Here is a 25,832-nt window from a genome sequence, read left to right on the forward strand (position 1 = left end):
CTTTTTTTACTCTTTACTATTACTGAAGAAAACATCACCTAAACCAACATGACTTGAAACAGTAATCACATAGAGATGCAGACTTTGCTAAGTTTTTTGGGACTTGTACACTGAGCAATAGCACTGTGTTTAAACAATAGAACATAATAATTATCATAATAGCAATAAGCTTCTGTTTTTGCGTGAGAATGTAAGATGTGTTGAATCTTACATTCTTTTATGGCTTCACACTGAAGACGGGGTGTTCTTATCTACAAGTCACTAGACACTTCTTGTGGCTTGTACACTGAGAAATACCACAGAGCATCATAATAAACTGCTGCTTCACCAGTGTAACTCTGTCTCTTCTAACTAACCTCTGCTTTTGACATATACACTCACTGGACACTTTATTAGGCACGCGATGCTTGTCCTGAGATGACATTGGCTTTGCCTTTATAACTCCATTAATTCTTCAACAAGGTCCAAGAAATATTCCTGAGATTACTATTATTATGATACCTGTTAATCATGAAATTCTATTAAAAAAACTGGAAAAGTACGGGTTTAGGGGAGTGGTTTTGGAATGGTTAAAAAGCTATGTAGGGAATAGGCAACAATATGTACAAATAAATGAATATAAATCTAATTTGATGGATATAGCTTGTGGAGTACCTCAAGGTTCAGTACTGGGTCCAAAAATGTTTATTATGTACTTAAATGATATCTGCAGAGTATCGGAGATTTTAAAGTTTGTAATATTTGCAGATGACACAAATATACTGTGTGCAGGTGGGGAATTGCCACAGGTTTTGGAAATGATCACACAGGAATTAACGATATTAAAGAAGTGGTTTGATATAAATAAAATATCATTGAATCTCGATAAAACCAAATTTATGTTGTTTGGAAACCAAAAGAAAAACATCGAAGTAGAAATATGTGTTGACAATGTATATTTAGAAAGAGTAAATGAAATAAAATTTCTTGGGGTGATCATTGACCACAAGCTCTGTTGGAAGCCACACATTACTTATGTTCGGGGGAAATTGGCACGGGGCATTGCCGTCCTGGGAAAAGCAAAGCATATGTTGGATCAGAAAGCACTGCACATTTTATACTGTGCTTTACTACTGCCATATATGAGCTACTGTGTAGAGGTCTGGGGAAACACATACAAAAGTAACACACAAACAATAACTATAATACAGAAAAGGGCCATTAGATTAATAAATAATGTAGGGTACAGGGACCATACAAATGCACTCTTTGTCAAAATGCAAGCTATTAAATTCCAAGACTTGGTGAAGCTTAAAACAGCGCAAATAATGTATAAAGTCAGAAATAAATTGCTTCCCAAAGAAATCTGTAAATTGTTCATAGAAAGAGAAGGTGGGTATAACTTAAGAGGGAAATGGAATTTAAAAATACAAAGTGCTAGAACAACTTTAAGAACTATGTCAATCTCAATTGCAGGAGTTAAATTATGGAACAGTCTAACAGAAGAAATAAAAGACAGTCAAAACATAAAACAGTTTAAAGTAAAATATAAAAACCTAATTTTAAATAAGTATAAGAATGAAGAAAACGGGGTTAACCCAGGATGGTAATGTTGCTGGTAATGGTGTTGCGGTTCTTTTTTGGTTGTTTTTTTGTTTTTTTGTTTTGTTTTGGTTTGTTGTTTTTCCATAACTTGTGTATCTGCAAATATACACATTCTGTATTTTTCATATGAAAGAAACTATACTGTGGTGGGGCTTGCTAATTTCTTGTTTTTGATTTATGTATGTTATGTTTTGTTTTACTTCATATGTTTATATGTTTCATATGTTGTTTGTTTAATTTAAGACAAAAAAAAATTAAATGAATGAGAGGTAAAACTTGAGGGGGTAGGGACAAATAAGTAAATACTTCAGCCTACTCCTTTTCAAACAAATAATGGAATGATATTTTGTAATGATTGTGAAGGCACATGTTTGAAATGTTTGAAATAAAAATGAACTGAACTGAACTGAACTGAACCATCTTACACTTGCTGCAGATTTGCCAGCTGGAAATCCATGATGTGAATTCCCCACACCACACAGAACTAATGAGCCAACCACAAGGCATCAACTCATTGCATTTAGACATGTATATAGAGTCAAGACAACCTGCTTAAGTTCAAACTAAGCCTCAAAATAAGGAAACCAACTCCCATGCTCCCTGTTTTTCATGAAAAAAATAACAAAATGTTGATGCTTGTGGGGAAGAGAATACATGTGTCAAGGCAAATAAGACACTTTTTAAACCATGTGGAGCAGCTCTCACCATTAAAAACATGATAACTTTAGTCAGCTTAGTCAACTTTAGATTTAGTTGTGTTAATGCTGTGAAGCGCAGGATTCTTTATTCCGATGTGCGAGACTCTTGTGGTCCTTCATGAAATTAGCACAAAGTATGTGGAAGCGGTTAAAAGCCACACAAACATGCAGAAGCAACTAGAATAATAAAGAGAAACAGGAACATTATTGTGTGAATGTTACACAGCATTTAAATGTAAATTCAAGCTAGCACTCACGAAATAGTGCTCCACACATTTTTTGGCCTTTGACTACTTCCACATACTTTGTGCTATTTTTATGTAGGACCACAAGAGAAATAAAGACTCCTGTGCTAAATAATAATATTGTGTAATATAATGTGCATCTGTAAATTTATTTATGAATGGGTTTTAGATGTTTCTATTTATTTAAACAGTAATAAAGTAAGTTATTTTTTTAATAATTTAATTTTGAATAAAAACACTATTTATAAATCAATATTTCAAAATGAATTATTCATCGATGAATAAATACTTAAATCAACTATTTACTAAAAAAATTAACCTCTGAATAAAAACATTTAACATTTAACTCATTTAAAAAAGCTTTTTCAAATTCCAAATAAAAAAAACATATTTTCAAAATCTTTTTGAAAGGTTGATACTGGACTGAAATCTGGTGACTGTGGAGGCAGTTTGACTATAGTGAACTCACATAGTGTTTTATCTGGCTGGAATCAGCCAAAAGAATTGTGGGTATGAAGAGATGGACATGTTCAACAATAATACACAGGTGGACTGTGCCATTTTTATTTATGCTCAGTTGACATAAATGACCCAAAGTGTGCCAAGAAAATACCCCCCAAACCCTTACAGCACCACCACCAGGCTGAGCTGGTGATACAAAGCAGGATGGATCCATAATTTCATTTCAATCAATGTAAATGAATAAAATCAAAACTTTACTAACAACACTAAAAAAAGTCAAGCTGATATGATAACAATATGCAAAATACACAACATGAGACTTCAATTATAAGCTGAACTTCCTGTTCTTCTCTGCTGCTCTGTGACTGATTAACAAAGTCCAAATGTAGAGGCCAGCTGTCCTTCTTCTACATGTTACAGCAGTTTGAACAGTGTTGTTCTTGGCTTGACTAAAACATTTGTCATTAATATAACATAGCTTAACAATAACTATCATTGCAATCATGAAAAAATCTCAGTGCAGATACTTCAGGGAACAACTGTTTGATCTGAAGTAATGCAGTGCCCTCTGTTGACCAGTTAATAATATCATCATTAATATTATATTTTGAGACTGAGACTATCCAAAAGTCCTCTGAAGTTTTACTGCAGTATTCAAACAGACAAAGCTTTCTTTTTGCAGATCCATCTGTTCTTCTCATCACATCTCACTGATTTAAATCCTTCGTTTTGGACAGAGATTGCACAGTGACCATCAGAAGGAGGCTGATTCATCCAGGAGCTGAGGAAAACAAGAATTCTGCTCAAGGCTGATGGACACTGGTACACTGTAATTGATTTATCACAGATTTGGGAAATACTTGAAATTTATATTGATTCAAAGTGTGTCTTACCTATTAGTCAGATTCCTTCCATCCAGCCACTTCCATATCCCATCTTCAACTCTCAGACCAATCCAGTATCCTTTGTTTTCATCATATTTCCAACTCCTTTCACTGACAGTTTTCTGAGGACAGAGAGAAAGTTGTCAGAGTTATTTAAACAATTTGCTCTAAGAAAGCTTTCAATCTAAAGAAATTATATTTTTATTTTCATGAAGTCTGTCATAAAGTGTCCCACAGTTTTCTCAGTACCTTTTCTTCTTCATTAATAACAACAGGTAAATCTGAAATCTTTCCTCTGCAGTTTTCTTTAGCTTCTTGCCAGGTTTTCCATCCAGCACTGTCAGGATTATTAACTGCATAGCAGCTGGACTCAACATGATCCCATCCCTTCTGACAAGGCTTACATGTTCGTTCTGCAAGGATAGAGCTCAGTTAATAAACATCAGTGCATATTTCTGTTAAATTTGGTATTTTTGTACATGATATATTTGGAACATACTGCTATTTTCTTTGGGACAGTAGACATCAATGCTCCACTGAGCTCGACTAACATTGAGCTCAATCCATGGTGTCATCATCTGTTGTATTATTTCTGTTAGGTTTTTCTTTTCTGTCTCCAGCTCCTTATTTTTCTTTTTGAGCATCTGTGTCTCTTCAGTCAAGTTTGCGATCCGTTTTTCTAAAACTGTGGAGACTATAAGGTCACAAAGAACAGCAGTTGGTTTTGGGTTTGAATATATTTATATGTTTCTTGTAAATTAGTGTAACAATAACTGTTAAAAAAACACAATCAAATATAAAACATCACACTACTTTTGTCCTTACACACGTCAGACCAAAGTGTAGTTTTAAAGTTATACTCACAGTAGAATCGAAGGACCATAATTAGTAACAGAATTCCCCAGCATGTTGCTAGTGATGGAAAAGATTTATTACAAGACGACTTCTTATCTGGCAAAAAAAAAAGTTATTTCAACAACCAAAATTATTCATAGTTTTCTTTAGAATACAATGAAATGTGTCAAAGATCCCTTATTATTTAAGCATTGTTCTGTTATGTACAACCACAAACTACATATTGGAGGTAGAAAAAAATGATTTAACTTTGGAACAAATCTATAATCACAAAGAAAACTAAATCAGAAAACCTGAAGGCAAAACTAAGGCTAAACCTTGTTAAATGTAATACAGACCCCCAAAACTCAGAACACTATATATACAGAAAAAGGCAAAAATGTAAACACAAAAACTCCAAACTCAGACAAAAAACTCAGGGTCAATGACAGCTTTTGCCATTTCTGCTTTGTATCTTTGTGGGAGATATTACATCTTAAAAAATGTTGTTTGAAAAACCCTAAAATTCATAAACATGGTCAAAACTTGTATTCCATTGTATAATATTTTTATTTATTTTCAGTCAAAGGTTACACAGTTTTAAACGTTTAATTCCTTTTCATGGGTACATTTCTGTTTTAAATACTCTGTCCACAAATGGCCTTTGGTAAGAATTGCTTTACAAAGTCCAGGAACAGAGATGAACAAAAATATGACTGACATCTGGTAATTTATTCAAAACTGTTTTATGAAAAATCTATGTCAGGAACTTATAATATTCAATTAAACATAATGTTGGAGGCAGATCTGATTATAGACAGAATTCCATATTACTTCAGTTTCCTCAAAGTAGTAAACACATTAGTGCAACACCTTGATGCACGAACGCCAGTCAATTAAAAGTTATAAATGCTGTTTTAACAAAGATCTTTCCTGCTGTTGTCAGCTTGAAGAAGGAAAACTAAAGTATTACAGGAGTCTTTGCTACAATGTCTCCCGATCTGTCTCAGCTGACTGCATGTCTGACCATGGTTTCATCAATTATCACTGGTCAGTGTTCATTACAATATGCATATTGTAGACAGTGGTGCTAGTTTCAGTCATTATGCAAATGTAGTGTTTTTTAAGTTGGAGAAACCTGCATTCAGCTGAGAATGAAGAAGTCACTTGGATGAGTAATGAAACATTTTTCTCAATGAAAACGCGACGTCCAGATGAACAGAATCAAGTTTTTTGGATTTCCTGATTGAGCATGCATCAAGACAAGATTGTTCATTGTATCTTAATTATATTATGATTTCCTTTCATCTTGTGTTCTCCTTTGCCCTCAATTGTTATTGTAATTTCATGTTCTTTTGGACAAATGCTCAGTCTTTCTTTCTTTCTTTCTTTCTTTCTTTCTTTCTTTCTTTCTTTCGTGGAGAGAGAATTTTGTCATGTTTCGTTTTGAAGAACTGTGTTTACTTAATCAAAATAAAATGTTTTAACATTAATTTTGGAGGTTTAAATTGCTTGGGTCAACTTGAGAGCTTTAATTTTAGATTTACAAATCTAACCTGTCTTTCACAAAATAAAGGTGTTGGCATGAAATAATGACTTGGTGTGGGAAATGGCAGGTGTATCAAAATATCAGTGAGAATGTGTGTCATTGTAGCACGGTGGGCTTTGAAATACAAGGCCCACGATCTGAATAAACTCCAATAATAGTGGATCTCATACTTTTCATACGATGCACAAAGTAACATCAGCTGATCGCATTGAGAGCAGAAGAACTGATAAGTGTGATTGATGGGCAGGCAGACTAACAATCCCAGGGAATTGGACTACTGGAAACCAGTTCTCGATTCCCATCCCTCCTTCCAGTTGTGTTAACACAGAGTGATTTTGTTGGATTTTTGTTGTCGTCGGTTTTTTAAAAAAAAGTTTTTTTATAACTCACCATTTGTATCAGGAGCTTGTTGAGTTGCTTTATTTTCAACCTTCATTTCTTCACGTGCAGCTTCCTTGTCCTGTTTTACTGAGAGTTTAAAGGGTAATTGGAGTTAAGCAGTTTTCAAACAACCACAATTTTCGTAGACTTTAGGTCATTTTGAATGAACAAAATGTTTTTGCTCAATGTTGACAGAATTCAGCATCTTAAATCTAATTGGAGACATCATAGCTCTTTTTAAAAATGTATTTTTTCTCTGGAACTTTGCCTTAGATTGTACAGGGAAAGTTTGCCTTTGATGTGGCAGCACATATCTCAGTATCTGACCCACTGGATTTGCTTACAGTCTTTTTTTACTGTTTACTATTACTGAAGAAAACATCACCTAAACCAACATGACTTGAAACAGTAATCACATAGAGATGCAGACTTTGATTCACATCAATAGCCCTGAGTTTTAGAAAATCTTTTTTTGATACACTGCATTTGAAAAGCTTAGCTTACCTGCTGATTGTGTTCATTTGTTAGTTCTTAATATGACCTTCTCCTCTGCCGTAGTTACCGCCCCGCTGCTGAGTTTTTTGGGACTTGTACACTGAGCAATAGCACTGTGTTTAAACAATAGAACATAATAATTATCATAATAGCAATAAGCTTCTGTTTTTGCGTGAGGATGTGAGATGTGTTGAATCTTACATTCTTTTATGGCTCCACACTGAAGACGGGGTGTTCTTATCTACAAGTCACTAGACACACTTCTTGTGGCTTGTACACTGAGAAATACCACAGAGCATCATAATAAACTTCCTCAGTGCCCAGTCTGTCTTATACCAGCTTCTGCTTTTGCCTGAGAATGTAAGATGATTCCATATATGGCTTCAAACTGAAGACGGGGTGTTCTTATCTACAAGTCACTAGACACTTCTTGTGGCTTGTACACTGAGAAATACCACAGAGCATCATAATAAACTGCTGCTTCACCAGTGTAACTCTGTCTCTTCTAACTAACCTCTGTTTTTGTCATATACACTCACTGGACACTTTATTAGGCACACGTTGCTTGTCCTGAGATGACATTGGCTTTGCCTTTATAACTCCATTAATTCTTCAACAAGGTCCAAGAAATATTCCTGAGATTATTATTAATATGATTGCATCTTACACTTGCTGCAGATTTGCCAGCTGGAAATCCATAATGTGAATTCCCCACACCACACAGAACTAATGAGCCAACCACAAGGCATCAACTCATTGCATTTAGACATGTATATAGAGTCAAGACAACCTGCTTAAGTTCAAACTAAGCCTCAAAATAAGGAAACCAACTCCCATGCTCCCTGTTTTTCATGAAAAAAAAATCACAAAATGTTGACGCTTGTGGGGAAGAGAATAGATGTGTCAAGGCAAATAAGACACTTTTTAAACCATGTGGAGCAGCTCTCACCATTAAAAACATGATAACTTTAGTCAGCTTAGTCAACTTTAGATTTAGCTGTGTTAATGCTGTGAAGCGCAGGATTCTTTATTTTGATGTGCGAGACTCTTGTGGTCCTTCATGAAATTAGCACAAAGTATGTGGAAGCGGTTAAAAGCCACACAAACATGCAGAAGCAACTAGAATAATAAAGAGAAACAGGAACATCATTGTGTGAATGTTACACAGCATTTAAATGTAAATTCAAGCCAGCATTCACGAAATAGTGCTCCGCACATTTTTTGGCCTTTGACTACTTCCACATACTTTGTGCTATTTTTATGTAGGACCACAAGAGAAATAAAGACTCCTGTGCTAAAACAATAATATTGTGTAATATAATGTGCATCTGTAAATTCATTTATGAATGGGTTCTAAATGTTTCTATTTATTTAAACAGTAATAAAGTAAGTTATTTTTTTAATAATTTAATTTTGAATAAAAACACTATTTATAAATCAATATTTCAAAATGAATTTTTCATCCATGAATAAATACTTAAATCAAAAATTGATTAAAAAGATTAACCTCTGAATAAAAACATTTGACATTTAACTCATTTATAAAAGCTTTTTCAAATTCCAAATAAAAAAACATTTTCAAAATCTTTTTGAAAGGTTGATACTGGACTGAAATCTGGTGACTGTGGAGGCAGTTTGACTATAATGAACTCACATAGTGTTTTATCTGGCTGGAATCAGCCAAAAGAATTGTGGGTATGAAGAGATGGACATGTTCAACAATAATACACAGGTGGACTGTGCCATTTTTAATTATGCTCAGTTGGCATAAATGACCCAAAGTGTGCCAAGAAAATATCCCCCAAACCCTTACAGCACCACCACCAGGCTGAGCTGGTGATACAAAGCAGGATGGATCCATAATTTCATTTGAATCAATGTAAATGAATAAAATCAAAACTTTACTAACAACACTAAAAAAAGTGAAGCTGATATGATAACAATATGCAAAATACACAACATGAGACTTCAATTATAAGCTGAACTTCCTGTTCTTCTCTGCTGCTCTGTGACTGATTAACAAAGTCCAAATGTAGAGGCCAGCTGTCCTTCTTCTACATGTTACAGCAGTTTGAACAGTGTTGTTCTTGGCTTGACTAAAACATTTGTCATTAATATAACATAGCTTAACAATAACTATCATTGCAACATGAAAGAATCTCAGTGCAGATACTTCAGGGAACAACTGTTTGATCTGAAGTAATGCAGTGCCCTCTGTTGACCAGTTATTAATATCATCATTAATATTATATTTTGAGACTGAGACTATCCAAAAGTCCTCTGAAGTTTTACTGCAGTATTCAAACAGACAAAGCTTTCTTTTTGCAGATCCATCGGTTCTTCTCATCACATCTCACTGATTTAAATCCTTCGTCTTGTACAGAGATTGCACAGTGACCATCAGAAGGAGGCTGGTTGATCCAGGAGCTGAGGAAAACAAGAATTCTGCTCAAGGCTGATGGACACTGGTACACTGTAATTGATTTATCACAGATTTGGGAAATACTTGAAATTTCTATTGATTCAAAGTGTGTCTTACCTATTAGTCAGATTCCTTCCATCCAGCCACTTCCATATCCCATCTTCAACTCTCAGACCAATCCAGTATCCTTTGTTTACATCATATTTCCAACTCTTTTTACTGACAGTTTTCTGAGGACAGAGAGAAAGTTGTCAGAGTTATTTAAACAATTTGCTCTAAGAAAGCTTTCAATCTAAAGAAATTATATTTTTATTTTCATGAAGTCTGTCATAAAGTGTCCCACAGTTTTCTCAGTACCTTTTCTTCTTCATTAATAACAACAGCTAAATCTGAAATCTTTCCTCTGCAGTTTTCTTTAGCTTCTTGCCAGGTTTTCCATTCAGCACTGTCAGGATCATTAACTGCATAGCAGCTGGACTCAACATATAACAAACCAGCCTGACAAGCATTACATTTTCTGTCTGCAAGAATAGAGAACGGTTAATAAACAACATCAGTGCATATCTATGTTAAATTAGGTAATTTTGTACAAATATATTTGGAACATACTGTTTTTTTCTTTGGGACAGTAGGCATCAATGCTCCACTGAGCTCGACTAACATTGAGCTCAATCCATGGTGTCATCATCTGTTGTATTATTTCTGTTAGGTTTTTCTTTTCTGTCTCCAGCTCCTTATTTTTCTTTTTGAGCATCTGTGTCTCTTCAGTCAAGTTTGCGATCCGTTTTTCTAAAACTGTGGAGACTATAAGGTCACAAAGAACAGCAGTTGGTTTTGGGTTTGAATATATTTATATGTTTCTTGTAAATTAGTGTAACAATAACTGTTAAAAAAACACAATCAAATATAAAACATCACACTACTTTTGTCCTTACACACGTCAGACCAAAGTGTAGTTTTAAAGTTATACTCACAGTAGAATCGAAGGACCATAATTAGTAACAGAATTCCCCAGCATGTTGCTAGTGATGGAAAAGATTTATTACAAGACGACTTCTTATCTGGCAAAAAAAAAAGTTATTTCAACAACCAAAATTATTCATAGTTTTCTTTAGAATACAATGAAATGTGTCAAAGATCCCTTATTATTTAAGCATTGTTCTGTTATGTACAACCACAAACTACATATTGGAGGTAGAAAAAAATGATTTAACTTTGGAACAAATCTATAATCACAAAGAAAACTAAATCAGAAAACCTGAAGGCAAAACTAAGGCTAAACCTTGTTAAATGTAATACAGACCCCCAAAACTCAGAACACTATATATACAGAAAAAGGCAAAAATGTAAACACAAAAACTCCAAACTCAGACAAAAAACTCAGGGTCAATGACAGCTTTTGCCATTTCTGCTTTGTATCTTTGTGGGAGATATTACATCTTAAAAAATGTTGTTTGAAAAACCCTAAAATTCATAAACATGGTCAAAACTTGTATTCCATTGTATAATATTTTTATTTATTTTCAGTCAAAGGTTACACAGTTTTAAACGTTTAATTCCTTTTCATGGGTACATTTCTGTTTTAAATACTCTGTCCACAAATGGCCTTTGGTAAGAATTGCTTTACAAAGTCCAGGAACAGAGATGAACAAAAATATGACTGACATCTGGTAATTTATTCAAAACTGTTTTATGAAAAATCTATGTCAGGAACTTATAATATTCAATTAAACATAATGTTGGAGGCAGATCTGATTATAGACAGAATTCCATATTACTTCAGTTTCCTCAAAGTAGTAAACACATTAGTGCAACACCTTGATGCACGAACGCCAGTCAATTAAAAGTTATAAATGCTGTTTTAACAAAGATCTTTCCTGCTGTTGTCAGCTTGAAGAAGGAAAACTAAAGTATTACAGGAGTCTTTGCTACAATGTCTCCCGATCTGTCTCAGCTGACTGCATGTCTGACCATGGTTTCATCAATTATCACTGGTCAGTGTTCATTACAATATGCATATTGTAGACAGTGGTGCTAGTTTCAGTCATTATGCAAATGTAGTGTTTTTTAAGTTGGAGAAACCTGCATTCAGCTGAGAATGAAGAAGTCACTTGGATGAGTAATGAAACATTTTTCTCAATGAAAACGCGACGTCCAGATGAACAGAATCAAGTTTTTTGGATTTCCTGATTGAGCATGCATCAAGACAAGATTGTTCATTGTATCTTAATTATATTATGATTTCCTTTCATCTTGTGTTCTCCTTTGCCCTCAATTGTTATTGTAATTTCATGTTCTTTTGGACAAATGCTCAGTCTTTCTTTCTTTCTTTCTTTCTTTCTTTCTTTCTTTCTTTCTTTCTTTCTTTCTTTCTTTCGTGGAGAGAGAATTTTGTCATGTTTCGTTTTGAAGAACTGTGTTTACTTAATCAAAATAAAATGTTTTAACATTAATTTTGGAGGTTTAAATTGCTTGGGTCAACTTGAGAGCTTTAATTTTAGATTTACAAATCTAACCTGTCTTTCACAAAATAAAGGTGTTGGCATGAAATAATGACTTGGTGTGGGAAATGGCAGGTGTATCAAAATATCAGTGAGAATGTGTGTCATTGTAGCAGGGTGGGCTTTGAAAAACAAGGCCCATGATCTGAATAAACTCCAATAATAGTGGATCTCATACTTTTCATACGATGCACAAAGTAACATCAGCTGATCGCATTGAGAGCAGAAGAACTGATAAGTGTGATTGATGGGCAGGCAGACTAACAATCCCAGGGAATTGGACTACTGGAAACCAGTTCTCGATTCCCATCCCTCCTTCCAGTTGTGTTAACACAGAGTGATTTTGTTGGATTTTTGTTGTCGTCGGTTTTTTAAAAAAAAGTTTTTTTATAACTCACCATTTGTATCAGGAGCTTGTTGAGTTGCTTTATTTTCAACCTTCATTTCTTCACGTGCAGCTTCCTTGTCCTGTTTTACTGAGAGTTTAAAGGGTAATTGGAGTTAAGCAGTTTTCAAACAACCACAATTTTCGTAGACTTTAGGTCATTTTGAATGAACAAAATGTTTTTGCTCAATGTTGACAGAATTCAGCATCTTAAATCTAATTGGAGACATCATAGCTCTTTTTAAAAATGTATTTTTTCTCTGGAACTTTGCCTTAGATTGTACAGGGAAAGTTTGCCTTTGATGTGGCAGCACATATCTCAGTATCTGACCCACTGGATTTGCTTACAGTCTTTTTTTACTGTTTACTATTACTGAAGAAAACATCACCTAAACCAACATGACTTGAAACAGTAATCACATAGAGATGCAGACTTTGATTCACATCAATAGCCCTGAGTTTTAGAAAATCTTTTTTTGATACACTGCATTTGAAAAGCTTAGCTTACCTGCTGATTGTGTTCATTTGTTAGTTCTTAATATGACCTTCTCCTCTGCCGTAGTTACCGCCCCGCTGCTGAGTTTTTTGGGACTTGTACACTGAGCAATAGCACTGTGTTTAAACAATAGAACATAATAATTATCATAATAGCAATAAGCTTCTGTTTTTGCGTGAGGATGTGAGATGTGTTGAATCTTACATTCTTTTATGGCTCCACACTGAAGACGGGGTGTTCTTATCTACAAGTCACTAGACACACTTCTTGTGGCTTGTACACTGAGAAATACCACAGAGCATCATAATAAACTTCCTCAGTGCCCAGTCTGTCTTATACCAGCTTCTGCTTTTGCCTGAGAATGTAAGATGATTCCATATATGGCTTCAAACTGAAGACGGGGTGTTCTTATCTACAAGTCACTAGACACTTCTTGTGGCTTGTACACTGAGAAATACCACAGAGCATGATAATAAACTGCTGCTTCACCAGTGTAACTCTGTCTCTTCTAACTAACCTCTGTTTTTGTCATATACACTCACTGGACACTTTATTAGGCACACGTTGCTTGTCCTGAGATGACATTGGCTTTGCCTTTATAACTCCATTAATTCTTCAACAAGGTCCAAGAAATATTCCTGAGATTATTATTAATATGATTGCATCTTACACTTGCTGCAGATTTGCCAGCTGGAAATCCATAATGTGAATTCCCCACACCACACAGAACTAATGAGCCAACCACAAGGCATCAACTCATTGCATTTAGACATGTATATAGAGTCAAGACAACCTGCTTAAGTTCAAACTAAGCCTCAAAATAAGGAAACCAACTCCCATGCTCCCTGTTTTTCATGAAAAAAAAATCACAAAATGTTGACGCTTGTGGGGAAGAGAATAGATGTGTCAAGGCAAATAAGACACTTTTTAAACCATGTGGAGCAGCTCTCACCATTAAAAACATGATAACTTTAGTCAGCTTAGTCAACTTTAGATTTAGCTGTGTTAATGCTGTGAAGCGCAGGATTCTTTATTTTGATGTGCGAGACTCTTGTGGTCCTTCATGAAATTAGCACAAAGTATGTGGAAGCGGTTAAAAGCCACACAAACATGCAGAAGCAACTAGAATAATAAAGAGAAACAGGAACATCATTGTGTGAATGTTACACAGCATTTAAATGTAAATTCAAGCCAGCATTCACGAAATAGTGCTCCACACATTTTTTGGCCTTTGACTACTTCCACATACTTTGTGCTATTTTTATGTAGGACCACAAGAGAAATAAAGACTCCTGTGCTAAAACAATAATATTGTGTAATATAATGTGCATCTGTAAATTCATTTATGAATGGGTTCTAAATGTTTCTATTTATTTAAACAGTAATAAAGTAAGTTATTTTTTTAATAATTTAATTTTGAATAAAAACACTATTTATAAATCAATATTTCAAAATGAATTTTTCATCCATGAATAAATACTTAAATCAAAAATTGATTAAAAAGATTAACCTCTGAATAAAAACATTTGACATTTAACTCATTTATAAAAGCTTTTTCAAATTCCAAATAAAAAAACATTTTCAAAATCTTTTTGAAAGGTTGATACTGGACTGAAATCTGGTGACTGTGGAGGCAGTTTGACTATAATGAACTCACATAGTGTTTTATCTGGCTGGAATCAGCCAAAAGAATTGTGGGTATGAAGAGATGGACATGTTCAACAATAATACACAGGTGGACTGTGCCATTTTTAATTATGCTCAGTTGGCATAAATGACCCAAAGTGTGCCAAGAAAATATCCCCCAAACCCTTACAGCACCACCACCAGGCTGAGCTGGTGATACAAAGCAGGATGGATCCATAATTTCATTTGAATCAATGTAAATGAATAAAATCAAAACTTTACTAACAACACTAAAAAAAGTGAAGCTGATATGATAACAATATGCAAAATACACAACATGAGACTTCAATTATAAGCTGAACTTCCTGTTCTTCTCTGCTGCTCTGTGACTGATTAACAAAGTCCAAATGTAGAGGCCAGCTGTCCTTCTTCTACATGTTACAGCAGTTTGAACAGTGTTGTTCTTGGCTTGACTAAAACATTTGTCATTAATATAACATAGCTTAACAATAACTATCATTGCAACATGAAAGAATCTCAGTGCAGATACTTCAGGGAACAACTGTTTGATCTGAAGTAATGCAGTGCCCTCTGTTGACCAGTTATTAATATCATCATTAATATTATATTTTGAGACTGAGACTATCCAAAAGTCCTCTGAAGTTTTACTGCAGTATTCAAACAGACAAAGCTTTCTTTTTGCAGATCCATCGGTTCTTCTCATCACAGCTCACTGATTTAAATCCTTCGTCTTGTACAGAGATTGCACAGTGACCATCAGAAGGAGGCTGGTTGATCCAGGAGCTGAGGAAAACAAGAATTCTGCTCAAGGCTGATGGACACTGGTACACTGTAATTGATTTATCACAGATTTGGGAAATACTTGAAATTTCTATTGATTCAAAGTGTGTCTTACCTATTAGTCAGATTCCTTCCATCCAGCCACTTCCATATCCCATCTTCAACTCTCAGACCAATCCAGTATCCTTTGTTTACATCATATTTCCAACTCTTTTTACTGACAGTTTTCTGAGGACAGAGAGAAAGTTGTCAGAGTTATTTAAACAATTTGCTCTAAGAAAGCTTTCAATCTAAAGAAATTATATTTTTATTTTCATGAAGTCTGTCATAAAGTGTCCCACAGTTTTCTCAGTACCTTTTCTTCTTCATTAATAACAACAGGTAAATCTGAAATCTTTCCTCTGCAGTTTTCTTTAGCTTCTTGCCAGGTTTTCCATTCAGCACTGTCAGGATCATTAACTGCATAGCAGCTGGACTCAACATATAACCAACCAGCCTGACAAGCATTACATTTTCTGTCTGCAAGAATAGAGAACGGTTAATAAACAACATCAGTGCATATCTATGTTAAATTAGGTAATTTTGTACAAATATATTTGGAACATACTGTTTTTTTCTTTGGGACAGTAGGCATCAATGCTCCACTGAGCTCGACTAACATTGAGCTCAATCCATGGTGTCGTCATCTGTTGTATTATTTCTGTTAGGTTTTTCTTTTCTGTCTCCAGCTCCTCATTTTTCTTTTTGAGCTCCTGGTTTTCTGCAAGTTGTTTTTCCAAGAGAGTAGAGTCTCGTGTCAGGTTGTGAATCTGGAGAATGAGGTTGGTTTGGTTCCTCCTCAAGTCTTCAGTGTCTGAGCTGAGTTTGCAGTATAGATCTATCAGTTTGTGATTGGCAACAGTTAGCTGTTTGGTTTTCTTCTAACCGCTTCAGGCGAGTTCAGTAATTGTCAGTTAATAATGTGCAAACTTATTATTAAAGCCCCTAAAGAAATTCCATTATGTTGTTTTATTTCTTTTTCCATTTTGTTTCTGTAATTTTATCACTGTTCAAAACATCTTCTGTCTGTTCTAATTCAGGTTTCCCAATTTTTGGGCATTAATAGCTATCTTTGTGCTTTTCAGATTTGTCTCTGTATTTGTACTCTGGATTCCTTGTAGATTGTCTTCAAATCCACATTGGCCTCATTCATTGTTGTTAAAGAATATTTTCTAAGTGTCTGTCAAAATATCGTTGTTAGAGGTTGCCTCTAAAAATAAACCAGTTATATGAGTAACAAAACATTTCAAAAATCATAGCTGAAATTGTCCTGATCAAGAAATGTGGAATTTGTATAACAACAACAACAACAACAACAACAACAATAATACTACTACTCCTAATAATGATAATAAACACATCTTTTATACATGAAATGATCTTTTTCATACTTACGGTAGACAGTGACTGCTATGATGCCCAACACCAACATGACACAAATGATTCCCAAACAACAAGCCAACTGTTTATAGTGGCCATGTCTGCTCATAGTTCTGTCTGATGTCTTGTCTGGCAAAATATTTATAGTCTTGAGTTAGTGAAGACTTGATAAAAATGTCAAATAGTTTAAAAGTGGACATGAAACACATTTATTGGAGCTAATTTACACCATGGAGCCCATATGTAAAAAACTATACTAGATGTAACAGTGTCTGTGAAGCCAAAGAAGTAACTGACAAGAAATAACTGTTTGAAGTTAGAGATTTTAAGAACATGTTTAGCGGGATCTTGTGCCAGTACAGAACGTAACATCACTGCGCTGCTTGGCTGTTGTTAATAGACTTACATTAGTTTATCTTAGTTAACTAGTGACAGAAGTGATATCTCAGTAGAAAACAAGGACACTAAAACAAAAAAATTGTCTTAAAAAACTCTTTGTGGCAGCCCCTGGCATGTTTTATGTCGAACATGATTGGAAGTCCTGACAGCATGTCAGCATGAAAAAAAACAAACAGTGTTTACAATCGAACTTCGCTTTTTCTCACTTCTATTGTTAAGAAATATGCTCAGTGAGATAATGTGAGCTAACGATTCCTAAATCTAAATAAGAAATTAAGGTTTCCAAAAAGTGTGGCAATCAATCTTGTAGGCAATCTTTTCCCTGTGGACATGCTGATGGATGTTAGGATTCCCGATCACACTTCGGTGAGAAACTTAGTTACATTTATGGTGTGATGCGCATATGGTAATCAGTTCTGCCATAAACTGTCTACATGTGTTTTGGGAAAGAGCGAACACTTTATTGCATAAATAAGGTGCTAATCGCTAACTAGCAGACAACTAAAAACTACTTCTTAAGAGATGGAGCTTTGTTTTCTTTTGTTTTTAACATAAAGCTCATTGCAGACAGGGTTGGGAGCAACCATCATAAATAGTTTTAGTTCTAGTGTCCTTGTTTTCTGCTGAGTTATTGGCCACTAGTTAGCTGACACTGTGAAATTAACCAGTAACGTGTTGTACTATAATAAGAAACAAGAGAACGTTTGGATTTCTTCTAATTTAGCAGATTTCTTAACATGTGAGAAAGAGAAATTTCTGCCACTGTTACACAAAAACAAGACAGTTTATTATTATTGTTACTGTATGTGTAATGTGTTTACCAAGAAGATGCGTTTACCCTCATGCTAGTGCAATGAAACATTATTCTGTCATCATTGACAGTCACCTGTCACTCTCATTCTGTCCTTTCTAGAGATCTTTAAAAGTGCCTTAAATGACAAAATATTTATTCTGTTAAAGTGGAAATCCAAAGTGGAAACTTAAAAAAAACATGTAAGAGGCTAGCAGTTAAAACAAACCTTTGAATATATGACTTATGAATGTACAAAGATTGAAATACACATACCTCACTATGATATATAAACTATTGTAGCTCAATGTATTTTTGAAAACTAATGACCAAAGATGCAGTTTTGTCATTTTTTATTCACACATGCTTGCGGAGCTCTTCTGGAAACTAGTATACATCCTGATAACCCACGTGACAGCCGTGAATTATGAACCCTGCTGACACAACTTTCCAGCAACCAACCCAGTGACATCATGTTCTATGCTGGCACAAGATGGCGCTAAACATGCTCTAAAATCTTTAAACACTTATTTGTTGAATCCAGATTTGTAGACAGTGCTAAATCTATGATCGCTTTTTTTTCTTTATTAATAATAATAATAATAATAATAATAATAACTTTATTTATAAAGCGCTTTCAAACAAAGTGCTGTACAACTATTTAAAACTAAAAAGATAAAAAAATAATAATAAAAGCGATACATAGCAATACAGGTAAAAGACACAATACAAGTTAAAAACAGTAAAAATGTAAAAACTAAAAGCCATAGAATTTAGAGAGAAGGGTGTCTCATGTCCACTTTAAAACAAATATTGTAACATTGAAATACTTATTTTATTCATGTAGGGCAATGAAACTGAAGTAAACGTTCTTCTTGTCTGGCATAAAAATCTAAATAACAGAAATATATTGTTTTCTCTATTTGCTTATTGGTTAATTGATTATTCAATGTTGCTATTTATAAGTCCAACATTTCCTTTTTGTCTCGCTGTCTCAAATGATGGCATTTTAAACACAGCGGTTAGTTAAAAAACAGGAAGCACTTCATTTGAGTGTCTGGAACAGCTGAAGCCACATATCAGCTTTGAAATGCGCGTTTACACAATGTAACTCATGCTGTTCTCCATCTTTTGGAACGTACACCTTATAAGGAGCATCTCCTAACTATGAGCATGAATGATAAAATCATTTTATTATTAAACTGTTAAATACCACTTGTCCTTCAAAAACCTTGGTAAAAATGATTGTAAGAGAAGAACGTCCACTGTTTGAATCTAATTGTAAAACTCAGGATACTTCATGTCTCTTCATTAAATCCCTGTTAGGGAAATGCTCCAGTTTGAAAGACACCCAAACTCATCAGTACTCGTCGTCACACCTTCTTGTACTGACAGTTTTAGACATTTTCACTGTATTGGACATTTATTTACGGTGGATTTGTGTTTTCTTTTTTCAACTCACCGTTTGTGTCCGGAGTTTGTTCCTTTGCTTCATTTGCTCCTTTGCTCATTTTCACCTCCACTTCATCATAAACCGTTTCCTCCTTTTTAACTGAAAGGTTGATTGGCATTCATAAGATATCATATAACAAGGCTTTCTAAACCTTATTGTATTGAAATATTGGATGTTTGCTTTCATGCAAATGCTTATTTAATTATTTTGGACAGCTATTTGTTCAGTGTTGACACAATTCAGTGTCTTAACTGGGGTTGTGCTGGGAGCTGTCCAAGCAGTGATGGACAGACCTCTCTCTCAGCCACCTCCTCCATTCCTTTTGGTGGAAAAAAACAGGATGTTCCAAGCAAGCTGAGACGTAAACTCTCCAGTGTTTTCTGTGTCTGTCACAGAGTTTCATGCCAGAAACACCTCACCTAAGAGGCATCTAGGACACATTCAAGTCAGATCCCCAAGCCACTAGTTGAAGTGGTTCAGGCACCAAGGTCTTAAAATATCAGTGTAAAAATCCTACTTAGCTCAAGATCTTATTTGCTGATTTCTACTGATATTTTTTCTAGTCATTGTTACGGCAGAAAACTGTTTAAAACAAATCAACATTAAGTAAATTTGCAATTTTATTCATCATAAGTAGCTTAGAATATATTTTTGATGCAGTGCATTGGAAAAACTTACCTTTTGTTGAATGTTTCTTTTTTTTGAATTTGACTGTGGCATAGCTAACTTCCTCCTCTGCCATCCTTGCAGACTTTCCGTTGAGCTTCGTGTAACTTCTAGACAGAGAAATAGCCCTTTATAAGAGCCACAGGGAACCAAAATAAGAGACAGGGTTGAATCTTCTGACGTGTCATGTCTGTTTCTATTGCCAACTTCTCCTTATGGGTGTGAAAATAATTTGCATGCATGTCATGATCAGTATAAACCTCAAAGTTGTGAAAATATACTGGAGGCAGTGTACATACTGGAAAGTGATTTCTATAACAATATATGCAAAGCAGAGTCACAACACCATCAAAAATATGTTAGAGTCAAAACATAGCATGTTATATAATAACTGTTCAAATAAAGACATTATCACTTTAGGGACTGGGATTATCTCAGGATAGACCACATGAGTCACCAGAAATTCTACTAGATACACTATGTGGTGTACTGGGGCAGCTGTGGTAGCTCATTGGAGAAAGTTAAATTGACCCCCCGTCTTCTCCATTCTGGATGTTGGGCATGATACTGATCTCCAAATTACCCCCAATGCGTCCGCTTGAGTGTGACTGTGTGTGAGTGTCATCATACAAGACACTTGGATATTGAAAAAAGCACTTGTATAAACCTGTGTGCGACTGGGTGAATGAGGCTTGTAGTTACCAAAAGCACTTTCTCGTGGTGTAGATTGAACAAGGTGCTTGAAACATTTCTCTGATATCTTGGTCCATATTGACATGATGGCATTACACAGTTACTCGAGACTTGTTGGCTGCACATCTGCATGAATGAGAAGTTGAAGAGTTGTATCTAATTATGTGACAATGAATGTAATATAATGTGTCATGGTTCTAGGTCTGGTGACCCAGTGTTTATGTTTTTGATCATTAATAGTCTTTGATTTAGTTACTGGTTATATTTTCTAGTTCTTAAGTTTTGTTACTGTGCCTCCCTTGTGTTCCATGTGTTCCATGTGTCATGCTGAGTCAGTTATGTTTTCATGTTTGCTCTTTCTTAATTTTTGTGTATTCATTATTTGTTGTAAAAAATGGATCATGATCAGGGTTTAGTCTTTTATTAATGGTTTGAGTTCATGTTCCCTTCCATTTACGAGTTGTTTTTTTTTTTATATTTCATGCCTTTAGTCTTTTTTTTGGTTTTGTTGATAGGTCTGCTAGTTCCCTTTTGTGTTCCCTTCTTTTCCTCCAGTCTTTCCCCTGTGTGTGTCTTTTGTCGCTGTGTCAAATTAATATGGTTACATATTACATATTTCATTACAGTTTTTCTCTTCATCTTGTTTGTAGACTTTGACAGTAATACACCTGCCTTGCCAAGAATTTCTTGATGTGTAGATGTTAAGCTGTTTTTCTTGACCATTGAAATAATTCTGTAATGCATTTTCAAGCTTTGTTCAGAGCTTGGAAAAAAACATGTTTAAAGAAGTCTTGTCTCTTTTCTTCCCAAGCTTCTTAGATTAACATGACCTTCATAGACAATTCTGTAATGCACTTTAGTTGTCTTCTGTTGTCTTTCAGCTCTTTTGGTGTTGCTGAGTTGGTCAGTACAGCATAAATGGTCAGTACTGCCTTTGAATCTCTTTGTACTGTGTACAATGACAATAAAGGAATTCAGAACAATTCAATGTAATTCAAATCTTGCAAATCCTGACAACTTGACATCTTCTCTTCTACTCTTCTTAGCATCTTCATCACTGTCACATCTTCTAGCTGTCTTTTGGTCACAATGTTGAGGTGGTATGTGTAAAATACGCATCCACATGAATGTGTCTCAGGTTGACCTCAGTGGCTTCTAAAACTGATGAAGTTGTCTCCCTGTATACATATTTCTTGATTTGGACTTACTGTTCGTTTTAACTACCCACGAAGTGCAGTTAATGTCCCCACATAGCAAAATTGGTATGGCCCGGATTTGGCCCACAAAATGTGCTTGCACATGGCCCACATACCACAAAGAATGATGGCCCTTTGGTGGCCCAGATCTGGTTTGCCAGAATTAATGCACACATGGTTTCAGCACAAAGCCAGTTGCAGACACACTGGTGGTCCTGTGCTGGCCCAGAACAGTTTCAGCTCTGGCCCCAGGTGTCAGCCTAATGTGTACCTTAATCAAGCCATGTAATAACAACATGTGCCGGAACATAATAGTGCAAAATAACATGACGAAACTCTGTTCAGACAGTGAACACTTTTCTGATAGTATAACACTTTTCTACTCTCCCTGATTACTTAAAGTGCTCTATACAACATGTTACATTCACCCAATCACACACTTTCTCTTCCTAACTAGATTTGTACACATTCACACTCTTGACAGAGATCCAGAGCCAGGGATCAAACCACTGACCTTCCAATCAGTAGGTGACCTGCTCTAGCTCCTGAGATACAGCCACACAGTGGTAAACATGAGTAAACCGTCACTAGGTTTTGGATAAAGTGTACACTCACAAACCTGTCAAACCTGCATTTGAAACGTTTGCTACCATAGCAGTATAGTATTGAAACATGGCATTTGGGTCTTCTAACTAAAATAGGAACATAAATAGTGCCATCGTTGCCAGACCTGGCCCCCATCTGGGCGACATACAGCCTGCCATGACACCAGTCAGTCAGAAGTGCCAGCTTGATGCCAGATCCAGGGAAGACCTGTTTTCTATGAGCCTGGGCCACATAAACCAAACCACAATCGGGCCAGATGTGACATGCCATCAAATAAACAGTGGCATCATTGCCAGACCTGGCACACATCTGTTTGACATACCACTTACCATGCCAGAAGTCAGCCAGCAGTGCCGGCTTGACACCAGATCCAGACCAGACCTGTTTTCTATGTGGGTCATCCTCTGTCATTGTTATTTTGTCTTTCTGTTGAGCCTTTTGTGAATTCTACTCAGAGATGCCACAGTGTTAAAGCCACAGAGCATCATAATAGAAGTTATTGCTTCTTATCTTTCTTAACTGACTTCTGTTTCTTGTACCAACTTCTGCTTTTGACTGAAAAAGGAAGCTGCCCCATTTTTGTCTGTTAATGCTACACTTTGTGTTACATATACACTCACTGGAAAATGTATTAGATACACATTGGTTGAACCACCTTTTACCTTTTTTGGAGTAGATTCAACAAAGTACTGCAAACATTTTTTTCTGAGATTTTGGTCCACATGATAGCATCACACAGTTACCACATAATAGCCAGGCGTTAACAAATAAATAAGGTTTGTACGCTGTTAGGGGACTTTGGCTTCCTTGTCAGAAGACGTTACCTGCTTAAACATGTATGAGTCACCTATTCATAAAATAATATATATCCTTGTGGCTTTTAACAGCCTAAATATGCTTCAGAAATATTTCTGCTCATGTTAAAAAATCTTCTGCACATTCAAAATGGCACAGGTCTCTGTTTGGGAATCAAGCACATGTCATCAATGCTACAGAGTATGACTGAAAACAAGAAGCCCAGGCAACATCTTAAGATTACATCACAAACGGCCCGGAGGCCAACACTAGGAAAGTACCCAGATGCAGACACAACATAGTCAGTATTTACAACACAGATCTTGACTGCTTACATGCAGTGAAGCCGATTTCCAGCTTGGGGAGGGTATTGTAGACTGAGCAGCTGAGTATTTGTCCAACCTGAGGTTTAGTGTTTCCAGCGAGGCAGCGGGCAGGAGGACAGGCGGTAGAGGTGAAGAGAATCCAAGTTTAGATGGCAAGGTTCAGTGGTGGGTGAGATTTCTGGCTGGGAGCTGGGTGCTTCCGGTGTAACTGATGAGTCAAAAACTGAGAACACAAGGAGAAGCAGGTAAGGCAAAACATCGACCTGAAAGGAAACAGAGAGCTGCAACTTGTTACCACCATTGGCAGCTGTCGGACTGGCAAAGGAGAGGTGACGACACTGGGTTTAAATGCAACCTCTTAATTGCAGCTGATGCACCACAGGTGAAGGAGATTACCTGAGCTACACCTCAGGGTGGACCCAGGGGAACAGTGTGCGAGGAGACAAACCCAACACTCGCTCAGATCATGACAGATTAGATGGAAATCAAGCAAAAGCACATCTAAACTAAAATATACTAAAATAAATCAATAAAAAAAACATGATTTTCAGACCTTTTTAGTAAAATTTCTATTGTTGCCGGTATTCTTTACAAAGTATTATTTTAGCATTCACAGAATTGTCTATGAAGGTTCTCAGACATCCCGGTCATGGATGATTGTCAGCCTTCACATTTCTTACAGCAGCTTAAATAAAGTTGTTGTTTGCTTAATTAAAACTTTTGTCAAAAAGATAAAGGTTAACGATAAGGTTACATTCCATTAAATATTAGAGATCAACACTAAAAATCTACATTCATAACAATAACTATCACCCAACATAAAAATATCAGAATAGAGACACAGCACTTCAGACAATAATTTTTAATCCAATTCCAGAAAGAATTACGAATTACCTCAATTTGGTTTAACAAACATTTTTCCTGCCCTTATCAGCTTGAAGAAAATAAATACAAAAGTAAATCTATGTTAGGTCTTTACTAAGATATCTGCTGATCAAACAGAAGGTGCTACCAACCTAATACCACCCAAACAGCTCTTTGGTGATTGACCCTGGATCTCTGATAGTGTTTGTTTTAATCCAGGATATTTGCAGCTGATTAACTGAGCCCTGTGTGCTACTGAATGGGACCTTAAATTGGACATGAAACACTACATGTATAAGCCCAAATTTACACCATGGAGCCCTGCTCTCAAAAACTGAATTGATGTAACACTATCTGTGGAGCTGGATTTAAGAAGCAGTTTTTAGAGCATGTTCAGCACCATCTTGTGTCAGTACAGAGCGCCACGCCATCAGGTTGGTTGGTTGAAGTCAGTTTCACCCTCTGTCTCTTAAGCAGTACGTGGTTCTTTGTTTTGTTAGCTGCACTGAAATGGGACAATCAAAGCATGATAGGGAATCCTGACATCTTCCAACATGTCTGAAGGGAGAAATAAAAGTCCACATTACACTGGATTTTCCCATTTCAATACAGCTAGCCAAACCATTTATTGCTTAAGGGTGAAAGTGGACAGTATATCCTCGGTTTATTAACATAAAACTCATTTCTGCAAAGAGACATTACAAAAGTGTGTAATGTAAGTCTGTTTATTGCAACCAACCAACCTGACACAAGATGGTGCTAAATATGTTCTAAAAACTTTAACTTTAGGCGCTTACTTCTTAAATCCAGCTTCACAGACAGTGTTAAATCTATGCCAGTTTTTGAGAGCAGGATTCCATGTTGTAAATTAGGCTTTATGCATGCAGTCCATTTTAATGAATCAGGCTTATTCTGGCACAACGTGCAGATGCATGATTGGATTTGAATCTGGGGAGTTTGGAGATCAGGTAAACCATTTGAGCCTCTTATTGTGTTTCTTAAAGCTTCCTTAGTAGTTTTTCTTGTATCATTTAATTCATTGCCTCATAGGAAGAGGCCACTTAGAGCCTTTTGTGCCATGTGTGGGCTCAATGGATGCACAGGGCCTCACAGCCAGTGTGGCACCCCTGATTTTCAAGCTCCGCCTCAGTATGTTTGGAGAGAATTAAAATCACTTGTGTTCATTTGTAGCTAGACGAGCTCCTTCATGTGTTTACTGGTTAAACATTAAATGTAGTATATAAACTACACTGAAATGATAG

At 35.7% G+C, this 25,832-nt stretch overlaps 3 protein-coding genes across 7 annotated transcripts; all 3 read right to left on the reverse strand.

Annotated features, from left to right (window-relative positions):
* Nucleotides 1-3,056: 3,056 nt before the first annotated feature.
* Nucleotides 3,057-7,445, reverse strand: LOC309718168 (CD209 antigen-like protein C). The gene is made up of 8 exons (XM_082553197.1): nt 7,334-7,445; nt 7,142-7,245; nt 6,647-6,724; nt 4,738-4,824; nt 4,373-4,567; nt 4,123-4,286; nt 3,883-3,995; nt 3,057-3,770 (listed from the first exon to the last, which is right to left on the reverse strand). The coding sequence occupies exons 3-8, from the start codon at nt 6,690-6,692 to the stop codon at nt 3,644-3,646; spliced, it is 732 nt and encodes a 243-aa protein (XP_082409323.1). The 5' UTR covers nt 6,693-6,724; nt 7,142-7,245; nt 7,334-7,445; the 3' UTR covers nt 3,057-3,643.
* A 1,482-nt stretch (nt 7,446-8,927) lies between these two features.
* On the reverse strand, nt 8,928-13,252 carry LOC309717067 (CD209 antigen-like protein C). Of its 2 annotated transcripts, XM_082551325.1 has the most exons (8): nt 13,141-13,252; nt 12,949-13,052; nt 12,454-12,531; nt 10,529-10,615; nt 10,164-10,358; nt 9,912-10,075; nt 9,672-9,784; nt 8,928-9,559 (listed from the first exon to the last, which is right to left on the reverse strand). In XM_082551325.1, exons 3-8 carry the CDS (start codon nt 12,497-12,499, stop codon nt 9,433-9,435), a joined length of 732 nt encoding a protein of 243 aa, XP_082407451.1. In that variant the 5' UTR covers nt 12,500-12,531; nt 12,949-13,052; nt 13,141-13,252; the 3' UTR covers nt 8,928-9,432. The 2 variants fall into 2 exon arrangements, with proteins under 2 accessions (XP_082407451.1, XP_082407450.1); XM_082551324.1 differs by lacking the exon at nt 13,141-13,252 and having other exon boundaries at nt 12,949-13,134.
* A 1,434-nt stretch (nt 13,253-14,686) lies between these two features.
* LOC309717062 (CD209 antigen-like protein C) lies at nt 14,687-24,013 on the reverse strand. Of its 4 annotated transcripts, none has more exons than XM_082551312.1 (8): nt 23,716-24,013; nt 20,103-20,200; nt 19,434-19,523; nt 16,798-16,911; nt 15,971-16,240; nt 15,719-15,882; nt 15,479-15,591; nt 14,687-15,366 (listed from the first exon to the last, which is right to left on the reverse strand). In XM_082551312.1, the coding sequence occupies exons 2-8, from the start codon at nt 20,164-20,166 to the stop codon at nt 15,240-15,242; spliced, it is 942 nt and encodes a 313-aa protein (XP_082407438.1). In that variant the 5' UTR covers nt 20,167-20,200; nt 23,716-24,013; the 3' UTR covers nt 14,687-15,239. The 4 variants fall into 4 exon arrangements, with proteins under 4 accessions (XP_082407438.1, XP_082407437.1, XP_082407440.1 ...); XM_082551311.1 differs by having other exon boundaries at nt 20,103-20,218; XM_082551313.1 differs by having other exon boundaries at nt 14,688-15,366; nt 15,971-16,123; nt 20,103-20,218.
* Between the last annotated feature and the right edge of the window lie 1,819 nt (nt 24,014-25,832).

The sequence above is a fragment of the Aulonocara stuartgranti genome (assembly GCF_965226115.1).
Source record: "Aulonocara stuartgranti genome assembly, chromosome: 11".
NCBI classification, from domain to species: Eukaryota; Metazoa; Chordata; class Actinopteri; order Cichliformes; family Cichlidae; genus Aulonocara; species Aulonocara stuartgranti.